The sequence below is a fragment of the Petromyzon marinus genome, chromosome 74, assembly GCF_048934315.1.
Source record: "Petromyzon marinus isolate PM22_M1 ecotype Great Lakes invasive population chromosome 74, UKy_Petmar_22M1.pri1.0, whole genome shotgun sequence".
Classification (NCBI taxonomy): Eukaryota; Metazoa; Chordata; class Hyperoartia; order Petromyzontiformes; family Petromyzontidae; genus Petromyzon; species Petromyzon marinus.
This window is the reverse complement of record NC_133740.1, coordinates 5,450,235-5,471,809: the sequence shown is the minus strand read 5'-3', so window position 1 is coordinate 5,471,809 and position 21,575 is coordinate 5,450,235. Positions and strand designations below refer to the sequence as shown.

The following is a 21,575-nucleotide window of genomic DNA, read 5'->3' as shown; positions in this document are numbered from 1 at the left end:
GACTCATCACCACACAGAGTAACTCATAGACTCATCACCCCACACACACAGAGACCCATAGACTCATCACAACAAACACACACACAGACCCATAGACTCATCACTACACACACACACAGACCCATAGACTCATCACCCCACACACACACAGATACCCATAGACTCATCACCACACACACACACAGACCGATAGACTCATCACCACACTCACACAGGCCCATAGACTTCATCACTACACACACACAGAGAGACCCATAGACTCATCACCACACACACACAGAGACCCATAGACTCATCCACACACAGAGAGAGATCCATAGACTCATCACCACACACACACAGAGACCCATAGACTCATCACCACACACACACAGACCCATAGACTTCATAACTACACACACACACAGAGACCCATAGACTCATCACCACACACACAAACCCATAGACTCATCCACACACAGAGAGAGACCCATAGATTCATCACCACACACACACAGACCAATAGCTATAGAGGATACCCCAAGTTACACTCCCGTGTCTGGCTGCAATGGCAGAGTTTGAACGTCAGGCGGCGATGCCGACCCATCCAGAGACTCCATGCCTGGAGAGGGCGGTGACAATTGGGATTCATCACCACACACAGAGACCCATAGACTCATCACCACACATACAGACCCATAGAGTTATCACCACACACACACACAGACCCATAGACTCATCACCACACAGAGACCCATAGACTCATCACAACAACTACAGAGACCCATAGACGCATCACACACACACAGAGACCCATAGACTCATCACCACACACACACAGAGACCCATAGACTCATTACCACACACACACAGAGACCCATAGACTCATCACCACACACACACAGAGACCCATAGACTCATCACCACACACACACAAACACAGAAACCCATAGACTCATCACAACAAACACACACACACAGAGACCCATAGACTCATCACCACACACACACAGAGACCCATATACTCATCACCACACACACACAGAGACCCATAGACTCATCACAACAAACACACATACACAGAAACCCATAGACTCATCACAACAAACACACACACACAGAGAACCATAGACTCATCACCACACACACACACACACAGATACTCATAGACTCATCACCACGCAGACACAGAGACCCATAGACTCATCACCACACACACACAGAGACCCATAGACGCATCACCACACAGACACAGAGACCCATAGACTCATCACAACCACACACACACACAGAAACCCATAGACTCATCACCACACACACACACAGAGACCAATAGACTCATCACAACAAACACACACACACAGACCCATAGACTCATCACACACACAGAGACCCATATACTCATCACCACACACACACAGAGACCCATAGACTCATCACAACAAACACACACACACAGAAACCCATAGACTCATCACAACAAACACACACACACACACAGAGACCCATAGACTCATCACTACACACACACACAGACCCATAGACTCACCACCACACACAGAGACCCATAGACTCATCACCACACTCACACACAGAGAGCCATAGACTCATCACCACACTCAGACACAGAGACCCATAGACTCATCACCACACACACACAGAGATCCATAGACTCATCACTACACACACACACAGACCCATAGACTCATCACCACACACACACAGAGACCCATAGACTCATCACCACACACACAGACCCATAGACTCATCACCACACACACAGAGACCCATAGACTCATCTCCACACACACACAGAGACCCATAGACTCATCACCACACACACACAGAGACCCAAAGACTCATCACCACACACACAGACCCATAGACTCATCACAACAACTACAGAGACCCATAGACTCATCACCACACACACAGAGACCCATAGACTCATCTCCACACACACACAGAGACCCATAGACTCATCACCACACACACAAAGAGACCCATAGACTCATCACCACACACACACACAGACCCATAGACTCATCACCACACACACACGGAGACCCATAGACTCATCAACACACACACACATACCCATAGACTCATCACCACACGAACACAGAGACCCACAGACTCATCAACACACACACACAGAGACCCATAGACTCATCACCACGCACACAGAGACCCATAGGTGGGAGATAGAGAGAGAGAGGGGGAGATAGAGAGAGGGGTGGGAGATAGAGAGAGAGGGGGTGGGAGATAGAGAGGGGTGGGAGATACAGAGAGGGGTGGGAGATAGAGAGAGAGGTGGGAGATAGAGAGAGAGGGGTGGGAGATAGAGAGAGGGGTGGGAGATAGAGAGAGAGGGGGTGGGAGATAGTGCGAGGGGTGGGAGATAGAGAGAGGGGTGGGAGATAGAGAGAGGGGTGGGAGATAGAGAGAGAGGGGAGTGAGATAGAGAGAGGGGTGGGAGATAGAGAGAGGGGTGGGAGATAGAGAGAGGGGTGGGAGATAGAGAGAGGGGGTGGGAGATAGACAGAGAGGTGGGAGATAGAGAGAGAGGGGTGGGAGATAGAGAGTGGGGTGGGAGATAGAGAGTGAGGTGGGAGATAGAGAGAGATGGGGGTTGGAGATAGATAGATAGAAGGGTGGGAGATAGAGAGAGAGGGGGAGATAAAGAGGGGGTGGGAGATAGATAGAGAGAGGGGTGGGAGATAGTGAGAGGGAGGGGAGTGAGATAGAGAGAGAGCGGTGGGAGATAGAGAGGGGGAAGGGAGATAGAGAGAGGGGTGGGAGATAGAGAGAGGGAGGGGTGGGAGATAGAGAGAGGGAGGGGTGGGAGATAGAGAGAGGGAGGGGTGGGAGATAGAGAGGGGTGGGAGATAGAGAGGGGGTGGGAGATAGAGAGAGGGGTGGGAGATAGAGAGAGAGGGGTGGGAGATAGAGAGAGGGGTGGGAGATAGAGAGGGGGTGGGAGATAGAGAGAGGGGTGGGAGATAGAGAGAGGGAGGGGTGGGAGATAGAGAGAGGGGTGGGAGATAGAGAGGGGTGGGAGATAGAGAGGGGGTGGGAGATAGAGAGAGGGGGTGGCAGATAGTGAGAGAGGGGGAGATAGAGACAGGGGGGTGGGAGATAGAGAGGGGGAAGGGAGATAGAGAGAGGGGTGGGAGATAGAGAGAGGGAGGGGTGGGAGATAGAGAGAGGGAGGGGTGGGAGATAGAGAGAGGGGTGGGAGATAGAGAGGGGTGGGAGATAGAGAGGGGGTGGGAGATAGAGAGAGGGGTGGGAGATAGAGAGAGAGGGGTGGGAGATAGAGAGAGGGAGGGGTGGGAGATAGAGAGAGGGGTGGGAGATATAGAGGGGTGGGAGATAGAGAGGGGGTGGGAGATAGAGAGAGGGGGTGGCAGATAGTGAGAGAGGGGGAGATAGAGACAGGGGGGTGGGAGATAGAGAGGGGGGTGGGAGATAGAGAGAGAGGGGTGGGAGATAGAGAGAGGGGGGTGGGAGATAGAGATAGAGGGGTGGGAGATAGAGAGGGGGGTGGGAGATAGAGAGAGAGGGGTGGGAGATAGAGAGAGAGGGGTGGGAGATAGAGAGGGGGGTGGGAGATAGAGAGGGGGGTGGGAGATAGAGAGGGGGGTGGGAGATAGAGAGAGAGGGGTGGGAGATAGAGAGAGGGGGTGGGAGATAGAGAGGGGGGGTGGGAGATAGAGAGAGAGGGGTGGGAGATAGAGAGAGAGAGGGGTGGGAGATAGAGAGGGGGGTGGGAGATAGAGAGAGAGGGGTGGGAGATAGAGAGAGAGGGGTGGGAGATAGAGAGGGGGGGTGGGAGATAGAGAGAGAGGGGTGGGAGATAGAGAGGGGGGGTGGGAGATAGAGAGGGGGGTGGGAGATAGAGAGGGGGGTGGGAGATAGAGAGGGGGGTGGGAGATAGAGAGAGAGGGGTGGGAGATAGAGAGAGGGAGGGGAGTGAGATAGAGAGAGGGGTGGGAGATAGAGAGGACAAGGGGTAGATGTAAAGTTTAACTCAAGCACAGCCGCGATGTGAAAAGAGGATCGGAGAGAGAGAGGAGGCGGCAGGGTCATCAGCCTGCTCGACCAGCCCACGTGGTGCGAGGTGCCCTGGGGACGGAGGGAAACTCCAAACAATTCAAAATCAGCAGCGCCACGTGAAGGGAAAAAAATTACTGACAGTGAAGGGGAGTGGCTACAGGGAGGGGAGTGGCTAGAAGGAGGGGAGTGGCTAGAGGGAGGGGAGTGGCTAGAGGGAGGGGAGTGGCTAGAGGGAGGGGAGTGGCTAGAGGGAGGGGAGTGGCTAAAGGGAGGGGAGTGGCTGGAGGGAGGGGAGTGGCTAGAAGGAGGGGAGTGGCTAGAGGGAGGGGAGTGGCTAGAAGGAGGGGAGTGGCTAAAAGGAGGGGAGTGGCTAGAGGGAGGGGAGTGGCTAGAAGGAGGCGAGTGGCTGGAGGGAGGGGAGTGGCTAGAGGGAGGGGAGTGGCTAGAAGGAGGCGAGTGGCTAGAGGGATGGGAGTGGCTGGAGGGAGGGGAGTGGCTAGAGGGATGGGAGTGGCTAGAGGGAGGGGAGTGGCTAGAGGGAGGGGAGTGGCTAGAGGGAGAGGAGTGGCTAGAAGGAGGCGAGTGGCTAGAGGGATGGGAGTGGCTGGAGGGAGGCGAGTGGCTAGAGGGAGGGGAGTGGCTAGAGGGAGGGGAGTGGCTAGAAGGAGGCGAGTGGCTAGAGGGATGGGAGTGGCTGGAGGGAGGCGAGTGGCTAGAGGGAGGGGAGTGGCTAGAGGGAGGGGAGTGGCTAGAAGGAGGCGAGTGGCTAGAGGGATGGGAGTGGCTGGAGGGAGGGGAGTGGCTAGAGGGAGGGGAGTGGCTAGAGGGAGGGGAGTGGCTAGAGGGAGGGGAGTGGCTAGAGGGAGGGGAGTGGCTAGAAGGAGGCGAGTGGCTAGAGGGATGGGAGTGGCTGGAGGGAGGGGAGTGGCTAGAGGGATGGGCGTGGCTAGAGGGAGGGGAGTGGCTAGAGGGAGGGGAGTGGCTAGAGGGAGAGGAGTGGCTAGAAGGAGGCGAGTGGCTAGAGGGAGGGGAGTGGCTAGAGGGAGGGGAGTGGCTAGAAGGAGGCGAGTGGCTAGAGGGATGGGAGTGGCTGGAGGGAGGGGAGTGGCTAGAGGGAGGGGAGTGGCTAGAGGGAGGGGAGTGGCTAGAGGGAGGGGAGTCGCTAGAGGGAGGGGAGTGGCTAGAGGGAGGGGCGTGGCTAGAGGGAGAGAGAGAGAGAAGGGGCAAGTGAGGGGTGAGAGGAGCGAGCATCATCATCAGCAGGGGGAGTGAGGAGTGAGTGGTGAGGAGTGGTGGGTAGTGGTGAGTAGTGGTGAGGAGTGGTGGGGAGTGTTCATGGAGGGGCAAATCGGAGCGGAGACATTTGCCTGCATCGCTGCCTGCCTACATCAAGGATGGCTCCGGGTACACGGTGAGTGAAGATGGTGATGGTGCTGATGATGATGGTGGTGATGGTGATGATGGTGGTTATGGTTGTGGTGATGATGGTGATGGTGGTGATGATGGTGGTGATGGTGATGATGGTGGTTATGGTTGTGGTGATGATGATGATGGTGGTGATGATGATGATGGTGGTGATGATGGTGGTTATGGTTGTGGTGATGATGGTGATGGTGGTGATGATGATGATGGTGGTGGTGGTGATGATGGTGGTGATGATGGTGATGGTGGTGATGATGGTGGTTATGGTTGTGGTGATGATGGTGATGGTGGTAGTGATGATGGTCGTGGTGATGGTGGTAGTGATGATGATCGTAGTGATGATGATCGTAGAGATGGTGGTGATGGTGGTGATGATGATGACGGTGCTGATGATGAGGGTGATGATGGTGCTGATGATGGTGCTGATGATGATGATGCTGATGATGATGATTGTAACGGATACAGCAGCAGCTTTCAAGGCCGGTACAGTACGGTGGTGTTGTCTAGGTACAGTGCAGTGTTGTCTAGATACAGTACAGTGGTGTTGTCTAGGTACTGTACAGTGGTGTTGTCTAGGTACAGTGCAGTGTTGTCTAGGTACTGTACAGTGGTGTTGTCTAGGTACAGTACAGTGATGTCTAGGTACAGTACAGTGGTTTTGTTTATGTACAGTATAGTGGTGTTGTCTAGGTACAGTACATTGGTGTTGTCTAGGTACAGTCCTGTGGTGTTGTCTAGGTACAGTGCAGTGTTGTCTAGGTACAGTACAGTGGTGTTGTCTAGGTTCAGTACAGTGGTGTTGTCTAGGTACAGTACAGTGGTGTTGTCTAGGTACAGCACAGTGGTGTTGTCTAGGTACAGTACAGTGGTGTTGTCTATATACAGTACAGTGGCGTTGTCTATGAACAGTACAGTGGTGCTGTCTAGGTACAGTACAGTGGTGTTGTCTAGGTACAGTACAGTGTTGTCTAGGCACAGTACAGTGGTGTTGTCTAGGTACAGTACAGTGTTGTCTAGGTACAGTACGGTGGTGTTGTCTAGGTACAGTACAGTGTTGTCTGGGTTCAGTATAGTGGTGTTGCCTAGGTACAGTACAGTGGTGTTGTCTAGGTACAGTACAGTTTTGTCTATGTACAGTATAGTGGTCTTGTTTAGGTACAGTACAGTGGTGTTGTCTAGGTACAGTACCGTTGTGTTGTCTATGTACAGTACAGTGTTGTCTAGGTACAGTACAGTGATGTTGTCTAGGTACAGTACAGTGGTGTTGTCCAGGTACGGTACAGTGGTGTTGTCTAGGTACAGTACGGTGGTGTTGTCTAGGTACAGTACAGTGGTGTTGTCTAGGTACAGTACAGTGTTGTCTGGGTACAGTACAGTGGTGTTGTCTAGGTACAGTACAGTGCTATCTAGGTACAGTACAGTGGTGTTGTCTAGGTACAGTACAGTGGTGTTGTCTAGGTACAGTACAGTGGTGTTGTCTAGGTACAGTACAGTGGTGTTGTCTGTGTACAGTGCAGTGTTGTCTTAGTACAGTGCAGTGGTGTTGTCTAGGTGCAGTACAGTGGTGTAGTCTAGGTACAGTACAGTGGTGCTGTCTATGTACAGTACAGTGTTGTCTAGGTGCGGTACAGTGGTGTTGTTTAGGTACAGTACAGTGTTGTTTAGGTACAGTGCAGCGGTGTTGTCTAGGTACAGTACAGTGTTGTTGTCTAGGTACAGTACAGTGGTGTTGCCTAGGTACAGTACAGTGTTGTCTAGGTACAGTACAGTGTTGTTGTCTAGGTACAGTACAGTGGTGTTGTCTAGGTACAGTGCGGTTATGTTGTCTAGGTACAGTACAGTGGTGTTGTCTCGGTACAGTACAGTGTTGCCTAGGTACAGTACAGTGTTGTTGTCTAGGTACAGTACAGTGGTGTTGTCTAGGTACAGTACAGTGTTGTTGTCTAGGTACAGTGCGGTGTTGTCTAGGTACAGTACAGTGGTGTTGTCTAGTTGCGGTACAGTGATGTTGTCTAGGTACAGTACAGTGGTGTTGTCTAGTTACATTACAGTGATGTTGTCTAGGTACAGTACAGTGTTGTCTAGGTACAGTACAGTTGTGTTGTCTAGGTACAGTACAGTTGTGTTGTCTAGGTACAGTGCAGTGGTGCTGTCTATGTACTGTACAGTGCTGTCTGGGTACAGTGCATCGGCGTTGTTTATGTACAGTATAGTGGTGCTGTCTAGGTACAGTACAGTGGTGCTGTCAAGGTACAGTACAGTGGTGTTGTCTAGGTACAGTACAGTGGTGTTGTCTAGTTACAGTACATCGGTGTTGTCTAGTTACAGTACAGTGGTGTTGTTTAGGTACAGTACAGTGGTGCTGTCTAGGTACAGTACAGTGGTGCTGTCAAGGTACAGTACAGTGGTGTTGTCTAGGTACAGTACAGTGGTGTTGTCTAGTTACAGTACAGTGTTGTCTAGGTACAGTACAGTGGTGCTGTCAAGGTACAGTACAGTGGTGTTGTCTAGGTACAGTACGGTGGTGTTGTCTAGGTACAGTACAGTGGTGTTGTCTAGGTACAGTACAGTGGTGCTGTCTAGGTACAGTACAGTGCTGTTGTCTAGGTACAGTGCAGTGGTGTTGTCTAGGTACAGTACAGTGTTGTTGTCTAGGAACAGTACAGTGTTGTCTGGGTACAGTACAGTGGTGTTGCCTATGTACAGTACAGTGGTGTTGCCTATGTACAGTACAGTGGTGTTGTCTAGGTACAGTACAGTGTTGTCTAGGTACAGTACAGTGTTGTTGTCTAGGTACAGTACAGTGGTGTTGTCTAGGTACAGTACAGTGGTGTTGTCTAGGTACAGTACAGTGATGTTGTCTATGTACAGTACAGTGGTGTTGTCTAGGTACAGTACAGTGGTGTTGTCTGCGTACAGTACAGTGTTGTTGTCTAGGTACAGTGCAGTGGTGTTGTCTAGGTACAGTACAGTGTTGTGTCTAGGAACAGTACAGTGTTGTCTAGGTACAGTACAGTGGTGTTGCCTATGTACAGTACAGTGGTGTTGCCTATGTACAGTACAGTGGTGTTGTCTAGGAACAGTACAGTGGTGCTGTTCATGTACAGTGCAGTGGTGCTGATGATGCTACTGATGATGATGATAATGGTGCTGATGCTACTGGTGATGGTGCTGCTGATGATGATGGTGCTGATGCTACTGATGATGGTGCTGATGCTACTGATGATGATGGTGCTGATGCTACTGATGATGATGGTGCTGGTGCTACTGATGATGATGGTGCTGATGCTACTGATGATGATGATGGTGCTGATGCTACTTATGATGATGGTGCTGATGCTATTGATGATGGTGCTGATGCTACTGATGATGATGCTGCTGATGATGATGGTGCTGATGCTACTGATGATGATGGTGGTGGTGTTGATGCTACTGATGATGATAGTGGTGCTGATGCTACTGATGATGCTGATGATGATTGCAAGGGATATGGCAGCAGTTGTAAGGGCAAAGTGAAGCACAGTTGGTGATTTTTGGTGGTGGTGTTGGTGGTGTTTGTGGTGGTGTTTGGGGTGGTGCTTTGTGGTGGTGTTTGTGGTGGTGTTGGTGGTGGTGGTGTTGGTGCTTTGTGGTAGTGGTGGTGTTGGTGGTGTTGGTGCGTTGTGGTTGTGGTGTTGGTGCTTTGTAGTGGTGGTGCTTTGTGGTGGTGGTGGTGGTGGTTGTGTTGTTGTTGGTGGTGGTGTTGGTGGTGGGGCTTGTGGTGGTGTTTGTGGTGGTGGTGTTTGTGTTGGTGCTTTGTGGTGGTGTTGGTGGTGTTGGTGCTTTGTGGTGGTGGTGCTTTGTGGTGGTGGTGGTGGTGGTGGTTGTGTTGTTGTTGTTGGTGGTGGTGTTGGTGGTGGCCGTGACCGTGAGTCGAACTCGGGTCGCCGGGTTCGTAGCACAGCGTAGCGCTACCCGCTACACTACCACTCATACAGACACTCATACAGACACTCACTCATACATACAGACACTCACTCATACAGACACTCATACAGACACTCACTCATACAGACACTCACTCATACAGACACTCATACAGACACTCACTCATACAGACACTCATACAGACACTCATACAGACACTCACTCATACACATAGACACACACACAGACACTCACTCATACAGACACTCATAAGACACTCACTCATACAGACACTCATACAGACACTCATACAGACACTCACTCATACACACAGACACACACACAGACACTCACTCATACAGACACTCATACAGACACTCACTCATACAGACACTCACACAGACACTCACTCACACATACAGACACACACACACAGACACTCACTCATACAGACACTCATACAGACACTCACTCATACACACAGACACACACACAGACACTCACTCATACAGACACTCATACAGACACTCACTCATACAGACACTCACTCATACAGACACTCATACAGACACTCACTCATACAGACACTCATACAGACACTCATACAGACACTCACTCATACAGACACTCATACAGACACTCATACAGACACTCATACAGACACTCACTCATACACTCACTCACTCATACAGACACTCATACAGACACTCACTCATACACACACACATACACACACTCACACACACACAGACACACACAGACACACACACAGACACACACACATACAGACACTCACTCATACACACAAACATACACACACACATACACACACTCACTCACACTCACTCACACACATACACACAGACACACACAACAACAACAACCGCCATTCGCCACTAAGTGGCAGTGACATCACCACGACGCTCGTGCCAGGCCATGTGCACCTTGAGGCCACGTGAAGTGTCGAACGCCCATGGGCAGGAGGTCACGGGGCAGACCCAGCAGGTGCCACAGGTCGACTGACTGAGATGACTGAGATGACTGGCTAATGCACCACCTGTGCCCCCTACTGTGCCAACCTGCTGTGCTTTAGCCACCCGGCGCTCCGCCCGTTGTTGTGAGCGTCGCTCCTCCGCCCTCCGTTGTTGTTGGAGGGCGACTGCCTCCAACTGCCCAGTAGCGTCCTTCACGAGCCTCCTCCACAGAGGCCGATCTTGACACCGCTGGTACCAGTCATGGGCAAGTCCACTCAGCTCCACGTCCTCCTGTACCACATCACTCCATCTCTTGCCTAGCCCGTGCCGCGCCCGTTTAGCCACCTCAATCCGGCCGAACAAAAGCTGTTTCGGCATGCGGTGGCTGGGCATGCGGGCTACATGACCCAGCCATCGCAGCCATGCCTGCCGGAGGAGCTCACCGATGGGACCTTGCCCAGATCTTTCAAGGATTTGTGAGCTCCTCACACAATCCAGTCTGGTTAAACCCAGGATGGATCGTAGGCAGGCCAGTATAAATGTTTCTAACCGGCGAAGATGTTCCATTAGGGGGGTCCACGTTTCGCAAGCGTAGAGAAGGGAGGGAATGACCGTGGCCGAGAAGACCTGAAGCTTAGTGCGGAGCGACAGACCAGGTAGCTTCCACACAGCGTTACGCAACCGATGAAAAGATATTGCCGCTCGACTGATTCGGAGTGAGACCTCGGCACCGACACACCCACACACCCAGAAACACACAGAAACACACAGACACACACACAGTCACACACAGACAGGAACACACACACACATACACACACAGACAGAAACACACACACAGTCACACACACACAGACACACACACACAGACACACACACAAACACACACACACATACAGACACACATACAGACACACATACAGACACACACAGACACACACATACAGACACACATACAGACACACACAGACACACACACACACACAGACAAACATACAGACACACACAGACACACACACACACAGACACACACAGACACACACACATACACACAGACAGGAACACACACACAGTCACACACACACAGACACACATATACACACGCAGACAGAAACACACAGACACACACACAGTCACACACAGACAGGAACACACACACAGACACACACAGACAGAAACACACACACACAGTCACACACACACAGAAACACACACACAGTCACACACAGACAGAAACACACACAGACACACACACAGTCACACACACACAGACAGACACACACATACACACACACAGTCACACACACACAGAAACACACACAGACACACACACACAGTCACACACAGACAGACAGACACACACATACCAACACACACACAGACAGAAACACACACACAGACACACACACAGACACACACATACACACAACAACCGCCATTCGCCACTAAGTGGTGACGTCACCACGACGCTTGTGCCAGGCTATGTGCACCCTGAGGCCACGTGAAATGTCGAACGCCCGCTGGCCGGAGGTCACGGGGTAGACCCAGCAGGTGCCACGGGTCGACTGACTGAGATGACTGGCTGATGCACCACCTGTGCCCCCTACTGTGCCAACCCGCTGTGCTTTAGCCACCCAGCGCTCCGCTCGTTGTTGTGAGCGTCGCTCCTCCGCCCTCCGTTGTTGTTGGAGGGCGACTGCCTCCAACTGCCCAGTAGCGTCATTCACGTGCCTCCTCCACAGAGGCCGATCTTGACACCGCTGGTACCAGTCAACGGCAAGTCCACTCAGCTCCACGTCCTCCTGTACCACGTCACTCCATCTCTTCTCTAGCCCGTGCCATGCCCGCTTAGCCCCCTCAATCCGGCTGAACAAAAGCTGTTTCGGCATGCGGTGGCTGGGCATGCGGGCTACATGACCCATCCAACGCAGCCTTGCCTGCCGGAGGAGCTCACCGATGGGACTGTGCCCAGATCTTTCAAGGATTTTTGAGCTCCTCACACAATCCAGTCGGGTTAAACCCAGGATGGATCGTAGGCAGGCCAGCCTAAATGTTTCTAACTGGCGAAGATGTTCCATTAGGGGGGGGGGGGTTCAAGTTTCGAAAGCGTAGAGAAGGGAGGGAATGACCGTGGCCGAGAAGACCTGAAGCTTAGTGCGGAGCGACAGACCAGGTAGCTTCCACACAGCGTTACGCAACCGATGAAAAGATATTGCCGCTCGACTGATTCGGAGTGAGACCTCTGCTGTTAAACTGGAGCCGGTCATAAGCACACTGCCCAGGTATGGGAAACTCTCCACTCTCTCCACAACTGCCCCATCACCGATTGGGAGTTGTGGGGGTGGAGTGTCCGATGGTACAAAATACCCAGGCAGGTGCTTAGTTTTGGTGGGGCTGATGGTAAGGCCCCACCTCTTAGTGGCACGCTCCAGTCTCAGCAGCAGCGTCTCCAACTCCTCCAGTCACACACACACACAGCGTGTACACACACACAGTGTGTACACACTGTGTGTGTGTACCCACACACCACACAGTGTGTACACACACACAGCGTGTACACACCACACACACACAGTGTGTACACACAGCCTTCATAGTCACCACCACCCACCCACTCACTCACCCACTCACTCACCCACTCACCCACTCACTCACTCACCCACCTGCTCACCACCCGCTCACTCACCCACTCACTCACCCACCCGCTCACTCACCCGCTCACTCACTCACTCACCCACCCGCTCACTCACCCACTCACTCGCTCACCCACTCACCCACTCACTCACTCACCCACTCACCCACTCACTCACTCACCCACTCACTCGCTCACCCGCTCACACACCCACTCAATCACCCACTCACTCGCTCACCCACTCACTCACCCACTCACCCACCCACTCACTCACTCACCCACTCACTCACCCACTCACTCACTCACCTACTCACTCACTCACCCACTCACTCGCTCACCAACTCGCTCACTCACCCACTCACTACTCGCTCACTCACTCACCCACTCACTCACTCGCTCACCCACTCACTCACCCACTCACTACTCGCCCACTGCACTTGCCCCAGCGGCGTGCTGGAGGCTACTTGGGGCAGCTTTGTCTTTGCCTTCACAGCCACGACCACTCGCTCACTGCACTTGCCCAGAGGCGTGCTGGAGGCTACCTGGAGGAGCTTTGTCTTTGCCTTCACATCCACGACCACTCGCTCACTGCACTTGCCCAGAGGCGTGCTGGAGGCTACCTGGAGGAGCTTTGCCTTCACAGCCACGACCACTCGCTCACTGCACTTGCCCAGAGGCGTGCTGGAGGCTACCTAGGGGAGCTTTGTCTTTGCCTTCACATCCACGACCACTCGCTCACTGCACTTGCCCCAGCGGCGTGCTGGAGGCTACCTAGGGGAGCTTTGTCTTTGCCTTTACATCCACGACCATTCGCTCACTACACTTGCCCCAGCGGCGTGCTGGAGGCTACCTAGGGGAGCTTTGTCTTTGCCTTCACATCCACGACCACTCGCTCACTGTACTTGCCCTAGTGGCGTGCTGGAGGCTACCTGGGGCAGCTTTGTCTTTGCCTTCACAGCCACGACCACTCGCTCACTGCACTTGCCCTAGCGGCGTGCTGGAGGCTACCTACGGGAGCTTTGTCTTTGCCTTCACATCTACAACCATTCGCTCACTACACTTGCCCCAGCGGCGTGCTGGAGGCTACCTAGGGGAGCTTTGTCTTTGCCTTCACATCCACGACCACTCGCTCACTGCACTTGCCCCAGTGGCGTGCTGGAGGCTACCAGGAGGAGCTTTGTCTTTGCCTTCACAGCCACGACCACTCGCCCACTGCACTTGCCCTAGCGGCGTGCTGGAGGCTACCTGGAGGAGCTTTATCTTTGCCTTCACATCTACAACCACTCGCTCACTGCACTTGCCCTAGCGGCGTGCTGGAGGCTACCTGGAGGAGCTTTGTCTTTGCCTTCACATCCGCGACCACTCGCTCACTGCACTTGCCCTAGCGGCGTGCTTGAGGCTACCTGGGGCAGCTTTGTCTCTGGTGGCTGAGGCAGACCTCGTGACCTTGGTGACTTCCCATCAGAACTCCACGCCTCTCGGTGTGGGTAGTGGTGTGAGGGGGGGGGGAGTGGGTGGTGTAGGGGGGTGGTGTGGGTGGTGGTGTGGGTGGGTGGTGTGGGTGGTGTGTGGGTGGTGGTGGTGTGGGTGGTGGTGGTGTGGGTGGTGGTGGTGTGGGTGGTGTGGGTGGTGTGGGTGGTGGTGTGGGGGGTGGTGTGTGTGGGTGGTGGTGTTGGTGGTGGTGGTGGGGTGGGTGGTGTGGGTGGGTGGTGGTGTGGGTGGTGGTGGTGGTGTGGGTGGTGGTGGTGGTGTGGGTGGTGGTGGTGGTGTGGGTGGTGGTGGTGTGGGTGGTGGTGGTGGTGTGGGTGGTGGTGGTGGTGTGGGTGGTGGTGTGGGTGGTGTGGGTGGTGGTGGTGTGGGTGGTGTGGGTGGTGGTGGTGGTGGTGTGGGTGGTGGTGGTGTGGGTGGTGGTGGTGTGGGTGGTGGTGTGGTTGGTGGTGGTGTGGGTGGGTGGTGTGGGTTGTGTGGGTGGTGTGGGTGGTGTGGGTGGGTGGTGGTGTGGGTGGTGGTGTGAGTGGTGTGGGTGTGGGTGGGTGTGGGTGGTGGTGGTGTGGGTGGTGTGGGTGGTGGTGGTGGTGGTGGTGTGGGTGGTGGTGGTGGGGTGGGTGGTATGGGTGGTGTGGGTGGTGGTGGGGTGGGTGGTGGTGGTGTGGGTGGTGGTGGTGTGGGTGGTGGTGTGAGTGGTGTGGGTGTGGGTGGGTGTGGGTGGTGGTGGTGTGGGTGGGTGTGGTGGTGGTGTGGGTGGTGGTGGTGGTGTGGGTGGTGTGGGTGGTGGTGGTGTGGGTGGTGGTGGTGGTGGTGGTGTGGGTGGTGGTGGTGTGGGTGGTGGTGGTGGGGTGGGTGGTATGGGTGGTGTGGGTGGTGGTGGGGTGGGTGGTGGTGGTGTGGGTGGTGGTGGTGTGGGTGGTGGTGTGAGTGGTGTGGGTGTGGGTGGGTGTGGGTGGTGGTGGTGTGGGTGGGTGTGGTGGTGGTGTGGGTGGTGGTGGTGGTGTGGGTGGTGTGGGTGGTGGTGGTGTGGGTGGTGGTGGTGGTGGTGGTGTGGGTGGTGGTGGTGTGGGTGGTGGTGGTGGGGTGGGTGGTATGGGTGGTGTGGGTGGTGGTGGGGTGGGTGGTGGTGGTGTGGGTGGTGGTGGTGTGGGTGGTGGTGGTGTGAGTGGTGTGGGTGTGGGTGGGTGTGGGTGGTGGTGGTGTGGGTGGGTGTGGTGGTGGTGTGGGTGGTGGTGGTGGTGTGGGTGGTGTGGGTGGTGGTGGTGTGGGTGGGTCTGAGATGTTCACGACCTCGCCTGCTCTACAGTAGGTCGTGGGTAAGGAGGGAGGGGAGCAGGGGAGGGGGCGGGGCATGGGGACAGGTGGGGGGGGGTGGAGCCTGCGAGGGGGCGGGACATGGAGACAGGTGGGGGGGTGGAGCCTGGAAGGGGGCGGGGCATGGAGACAGGTTTGGGGGGGGGGCCTGGAAGGGAGCGGGGCATGGAGACAGGTGGGGGGGGTGTCGCCTGGAAGGGGGCGGGGCATGGAAACAGGTGGGGGGTGGAGCCTGGAAGGGGGCGGGGCATGGAGACAGGTGGGGGGGGGGGGACTGCAGCAGGTATCCACACTGGGCCCGGTGTCTATGCCGCTGCCTCTGGGGTCAAAGAAGCAGCAGCAGCAGTAGAATCAGTAGCAGTAGAATCAGTAGTAGCAGTAGAAGCAGTAGAATCATTAGAATCAGCAGCAACAGTAGCAGCAGCAGCAGTAGAATCAGCAGCAGTAGAAGCAGCAGCAGTAGAAGTTGCAGCAGCAGCTGGGCTCCACGTGAAGGTAGGTGGTCTTGGGAGGGTCACATGCAGGGACAGTCCAATAGAGACCCACAGACTCACCACACAGAGACCCACAGACTCACCACACAGAGACCCACAGACTCACCACACAGAGACCCACAGACTCACCACACAGAGACCCACAGACTCACCACACAGAGGCCCACAGACTCACCACACAGAGACCCACAGACTCACCACACAGAGGCCCACAGACTCACCACACAGAGACCCATAGACTCACCACAAAGAGGCCCACAGACTCATCACACAGAGACCCATAGACTCACCACACAGAGACACCCAAAGACTCACCACACAGAGACACCCAAAGACTCACCACACAGAGACCCACAGACTCACCACACAGAGAGACCCACAGACTCACACACAGTGAGACCCACAGACTCACCACACAGAGGCCCACAGACTCACCACACAGAGACCCATCTACTCAGTACACACACAGAGACCCACAGACTCATCATACAGAGACCCACAGACTCACCACACAGAGACCCACAGACTCACCACACAGAGGCCCACAGACTCACCACACAGAGACCCATAGACTCACCACACAGAGAGACCCACAGACTCATCACACAGAGACCCATAGACTCACCACACAGAGAGACCCACAGACTCACCACATAGAGACCCACAGACTCACCACACAGAGAGACCCACAGACTCACCACACAGAAACCCACAGACTTACCACACAGAGACCCACAGACTCACCACACAGAGACCCATAGACTCACAACACAGAGATCCACAGACTCACCACACAGAGACCCACAGACTCACCACACAGAGACCCACAGACTCACCACACAGAGACCCACAGACTCACCACACAGAGACCCACAGACGCACCACACAGAGACCCACAGACTCACCACACAGAGACCCATAGACTCACAACACAGAGACCCACAGACTCACCACACAGAGACCCACAGAATCACCATACAGAGACCCACAGACTCACCACACAGAGACCCACAGACTCACCACACAGAGACCCACAGACTCACCACACAGAGACCCACAAACTCACCACACAGAGACCCATAGACTCAGTACACACACAGAGACCCACAGACTCACCATACAGAAACCCACAGACTCACCACACAGAGACCCACAGACTCACCACACAGAGACCCACAGACTCACCACACAGAGACCCACAGACTTACCACACAGAGACCCACAGACTTACCACACAGAGACCCACAGACCCACCACACAGAGACCCACAGGCTCACCACACAGAGATCCACAGACTCACCACACAGAGACCCACAGACTCACCATACAGAGTCCGACAGACTCACCACACAGAGACCCACAGACTCACCACACAGAGACCCACAGACTTCCCACACAGAGACCCACAGACTCACCACACAAAGACCCACAGGCTCACCACACAGAGATCCACAGACTCACCACACAGAGACCCACAGACTCACCATACAGAGACCGACAGACTCACCACACAGAGACCCACAGACTCACCACACAGAGACCCACAGACTCACCACACAGAGACCCACAAACTCACCACACAGAGACCCATAGACTCAGTACACACACAGAGACCCACAGACTCACCATACAGAAACCCACAGACTCACCACACAGAGACCCACAGACTCACCACACAGAGACCCACAGACTCACCACACAGAGACCCACAGACTTACCACACAGAGACCCACAAACTTACCACACAGAGACCCACAGACCCACCACACAGAGACCCACAGGCTCACCACACAGAGATCCACAGACTCACCACACAGAGACCCACAGACTCACCATACAGAGTCCGACAGACTCACCACACAGAGACCCACAGACTCACCACACAGAGACCCACAGACTTCCCACACAGAGACCCACAGACTCACCACACAAAGACCCACAGGCTCACCACACAGAGATCCACAGACTCACCACACAGAGACCCACAGACTCACCATACAGAGACCGACAGACTCACCACACAGAGACCCACAGACTCACCACACAGAGACCCATAGACTCACCACACAGAGACCCATAGACTCAGTACACACACAGAGAGGATGCGTGTGGGTGTGTGTACAGGGTCTCTGTGCTGTGTGTGAAAGAGGGGAGGAGGGGAATGTGTGACAGCACGAGTGGCTACAGCAGCCGCGGTGCCCTCAGCAGCTGATCCTCTGCACTCAGGGTGGCTTGCAGGGTATTCTGAGCGCTCCTATGCCTACGGATTATACAGCTTCTCTGCATGTGTGTGTGTCAGTGTGTGAGTGTCAGTGTGTGTGTGTGCGAGTGTGTGTGGCAGTGTGTGGCAGTGTGTGAGTGTGGCAATGTGTGAGTTTGTGTGTCACGGGCTAAACGGGGGCTCTGGATGGGTGCAAGGGGCTGGTAACCCCCTCCACCTTCAAAATTTTACCACGAAACCACGAATTAAAAATGTAACAATTAAGCTTGTGCCGGAGGCCCCGGGGGGACAGGCGTCTATGACATCTCCTGGCCAAACCCCAATTGGCAGAGCCAGGAGATTGAATCTCTACCCTCGGGGCTCCTCCAGAAACAACGAAAAGCCCCTTCGTTGGGCCACGTGGAATGTTCAGACGCTCACTGCGGAGGAGAGGCTGCCGCTCCTCTGTCGGGAGCTGTACCGGTACCTCCTGGATCTCTGTGGCATTCAGGAGGTCCGGTGGACCGGTTCTGGCTCCTGCCACCATGAGGGGTGGACAGTCCTCTAGTCGGGGCAGCAGACTGCCAAACAACAGGGTGTGGCTCTTCTTATGAACAAAAGAATGAAGGGGGCGTGGGTGCGTGGCGGTGAGGTGTGGGAAGCTGTAAGCCGCAGGCTACTTTGGGCTCGCCTTCCCATCAATCGGAGACGAGGATTGGTGGTCGTGGTCACTTATGCCCCCACCGAAGACGAGCATCTGTGGAGGGATGCAGGCAAAGCCGATGAGTCAGATGCCTTCTATGACCTCCTGTCGCAGGTGCTGGCTAAAGTGGCCCCTCGGGATAGAGTCATCTTGTTGGGTGACTTCAATTTCCGAGTTGGTCATGATACTGGCACCTGGTCTGGAGTGATTGGAAGGCATGGGCCAGATCAGCTCAATAACAACGGTAGGAGGCTGCTAGATTTTTGCGCAGCCCATGGGCTTGTAATTACCAACACACTATTCCTGCATCGGCACATCCACACAACATCATGGATGCATGCCAGGTCCAAGCAAGAACATCTGCTGGACTATATAGTGACGGAACAGCGGATGCGGGCTCATGTCCTTGACACCAGGACCCACCGTGGAGCTGATCTGCCCTCTAACCATCGACTAGTCATCTGTAAGATGCGCTTGCCATTCATCCACTCCGGTGGTGGGTGTACACCCAGGACCCCATTCCATCCTAAAGTGGCCTGGTCTCAGCTATCTGATGAAAGTTGCAAGCGAGAATTTCATCATCGCTTGCGGCTAGGGTTGACATCGTCCGCCACTCCTCCTGATGTCGAGGGTAAATGGGCGAGGTTTAGGACTGTGGCTCATGCAGCTGCAATGGCTGCTTTGGGTACGCAGTCCAGACCTCCCCAGAGACCCCGGCTGACAGAGGAGGTGTTCAGGATGGTTGAGAAAAAGCGACAGGCCCACTGTCATCGGCTACAGAATCCCACGTCAGAGAATGAGGAGGCTTACCGCAGCCTTCGCTCGGAGGTTCAGAGAGCCGTGAGGCGCTGCAACGATGGGTGGTGGTCACGGGTTGCTGAGCAGATGGAGTCTGCCTCAGTGGCCCACGATCACAAATCTCTATTTAACTCCATAAAAGTTACCTGCAGCGCCACAATTATTACCATCAATTGGGGAAAAAAAACGGTGATCCAATCTCCGACCCCCAGGAACAGGTTTGCAGATTTGCTGAGCATTTCTGTGATGTCCTGGGGGAGGGGAAATCCCTCAGCCAGGAAAACATCGTGGCACAAAGTGGGGATGACCCTGCTGAGGCTGCGGTGTCTCAGATATTGGAAGAAGTCACCCCCTGTGAGTGGCTGGCTGAGGTGCCATCTGTTGAGGAAGTACTGAAGGCGATCCGGAGTCTGAGACCAGGAAAGGCACCGGGCAGAGATGATCTCCCAAGCGAAATGCTGAAGGAGGGTGGCATTTGTGCACAGACTGCCCTATATGACACCATAACAACAGTCTGGACCACTGGACGGGTTCCACAGGATTGGAAGAATGCCCTGGTGGTCCCCCTCTTTAAGAAGTGGGACCGCAAAGGCTGTAACAACTACAGGGGCATCTCACTCCTCAGTGTGCCGGGAAAGGTCCTGGCAAAGATTATTCAACATCGCCTTGCCAGGCACGCTGAGGAGAGACTTGCGGAGCCCCAATTCGGTTTCAGGAAAGGGCGGTCCTGCACAGATGCCATATTTTGTGTCCATCTGCTACAGCAGAGGTGTAGGGAATTCCAGCCACACCTTTATGTCTGCTTTATTGACCTGGTCAAGGCCTATGATACCATCAGTAGGCCTGGGCTCTGGGTTGTTCTTCGTGCTTTTGGAGTCCCTGACCCTCTGCTCACGATCATTAAGGACCTTCATGATGGTGAGCGGGACCAGGTAAAACTACGTGGCTGGGAGTCAGAGCCATTCCCTGTACACCTTGGGGTGCGACAGAGATGTCCTCTGGCTCCCACATTATTTAACATCTATTTTGACCACGTAGTTCATGAAGCCTTCACTAGCTGTACCGGGGGAGTTGTCATATGGTACAGATATAATGGGATGCTGATCGATGCCCGGGTGCGGTCAAGGGATGGCTCCCTATTGCTCAACCACGTTATGTATGCCGATGATTTGGTAATAGCTGTTCATTCAGAGGAGGAGTTGGAGATGCTGCTGCTGAGACTGAAGCGTGCCACTAAGAGATGGGGCCTTATCATCAGCCCCACCAAAACTAAGCACCTGCCTGGGTATTTTGTACCATCGGACACTCAACCCCCACAACTCCCAATCGGTGATGGGGCATTTGTGGAGAGAGTGGAGAGTTTCCCATACCTGGGCAGTGTGCTTATGACCGGCTCCAGTTTAACAGCAGAGGTCTCACTCCGAATCAGTCGAGTGGCAATATCTTTTCATCGGTTGCGTAACGCTGTGTGGAAGCTACCTGGTCTGTCGCTCCGCACTAAGCTTCAGGTCTTCTCGGCCACGGTCATTCCCTCCCTTCTCTACGCTTGGAAAACGTGGACCCCGCCAATGGAACATCTTCGCCGGTTAGAAGCATTTAGGCTAGC

The 21,575-nt window shown here is 54.3% G+C and overlaps 1 protein-coding gene across 1 annotated transcript in view; it reads left to right on the top strand.

Annotated features, from left to right (window-relative positions):
• Positions 1-5,246: 5,246 nt before the first annotated feature.
• LOC116958248 (uncharacterized) overlaps positions 5,247-21,575 on the top strand; it is a 110,758-nt gene continuing 94,429 nt past the window's right edge. The window contains exon 1 of the mRNA XM_076056176.1: positions 5,247-5,449. Coding sequence (XP_075912291.1) covers positions 5,374-5,449 — 76 coding nt within the window. The 5' untranslated portion in view covers positions 5,247-5,373. The remainder of the gene's footprint in view (positions 5,450-21,575) is intronic.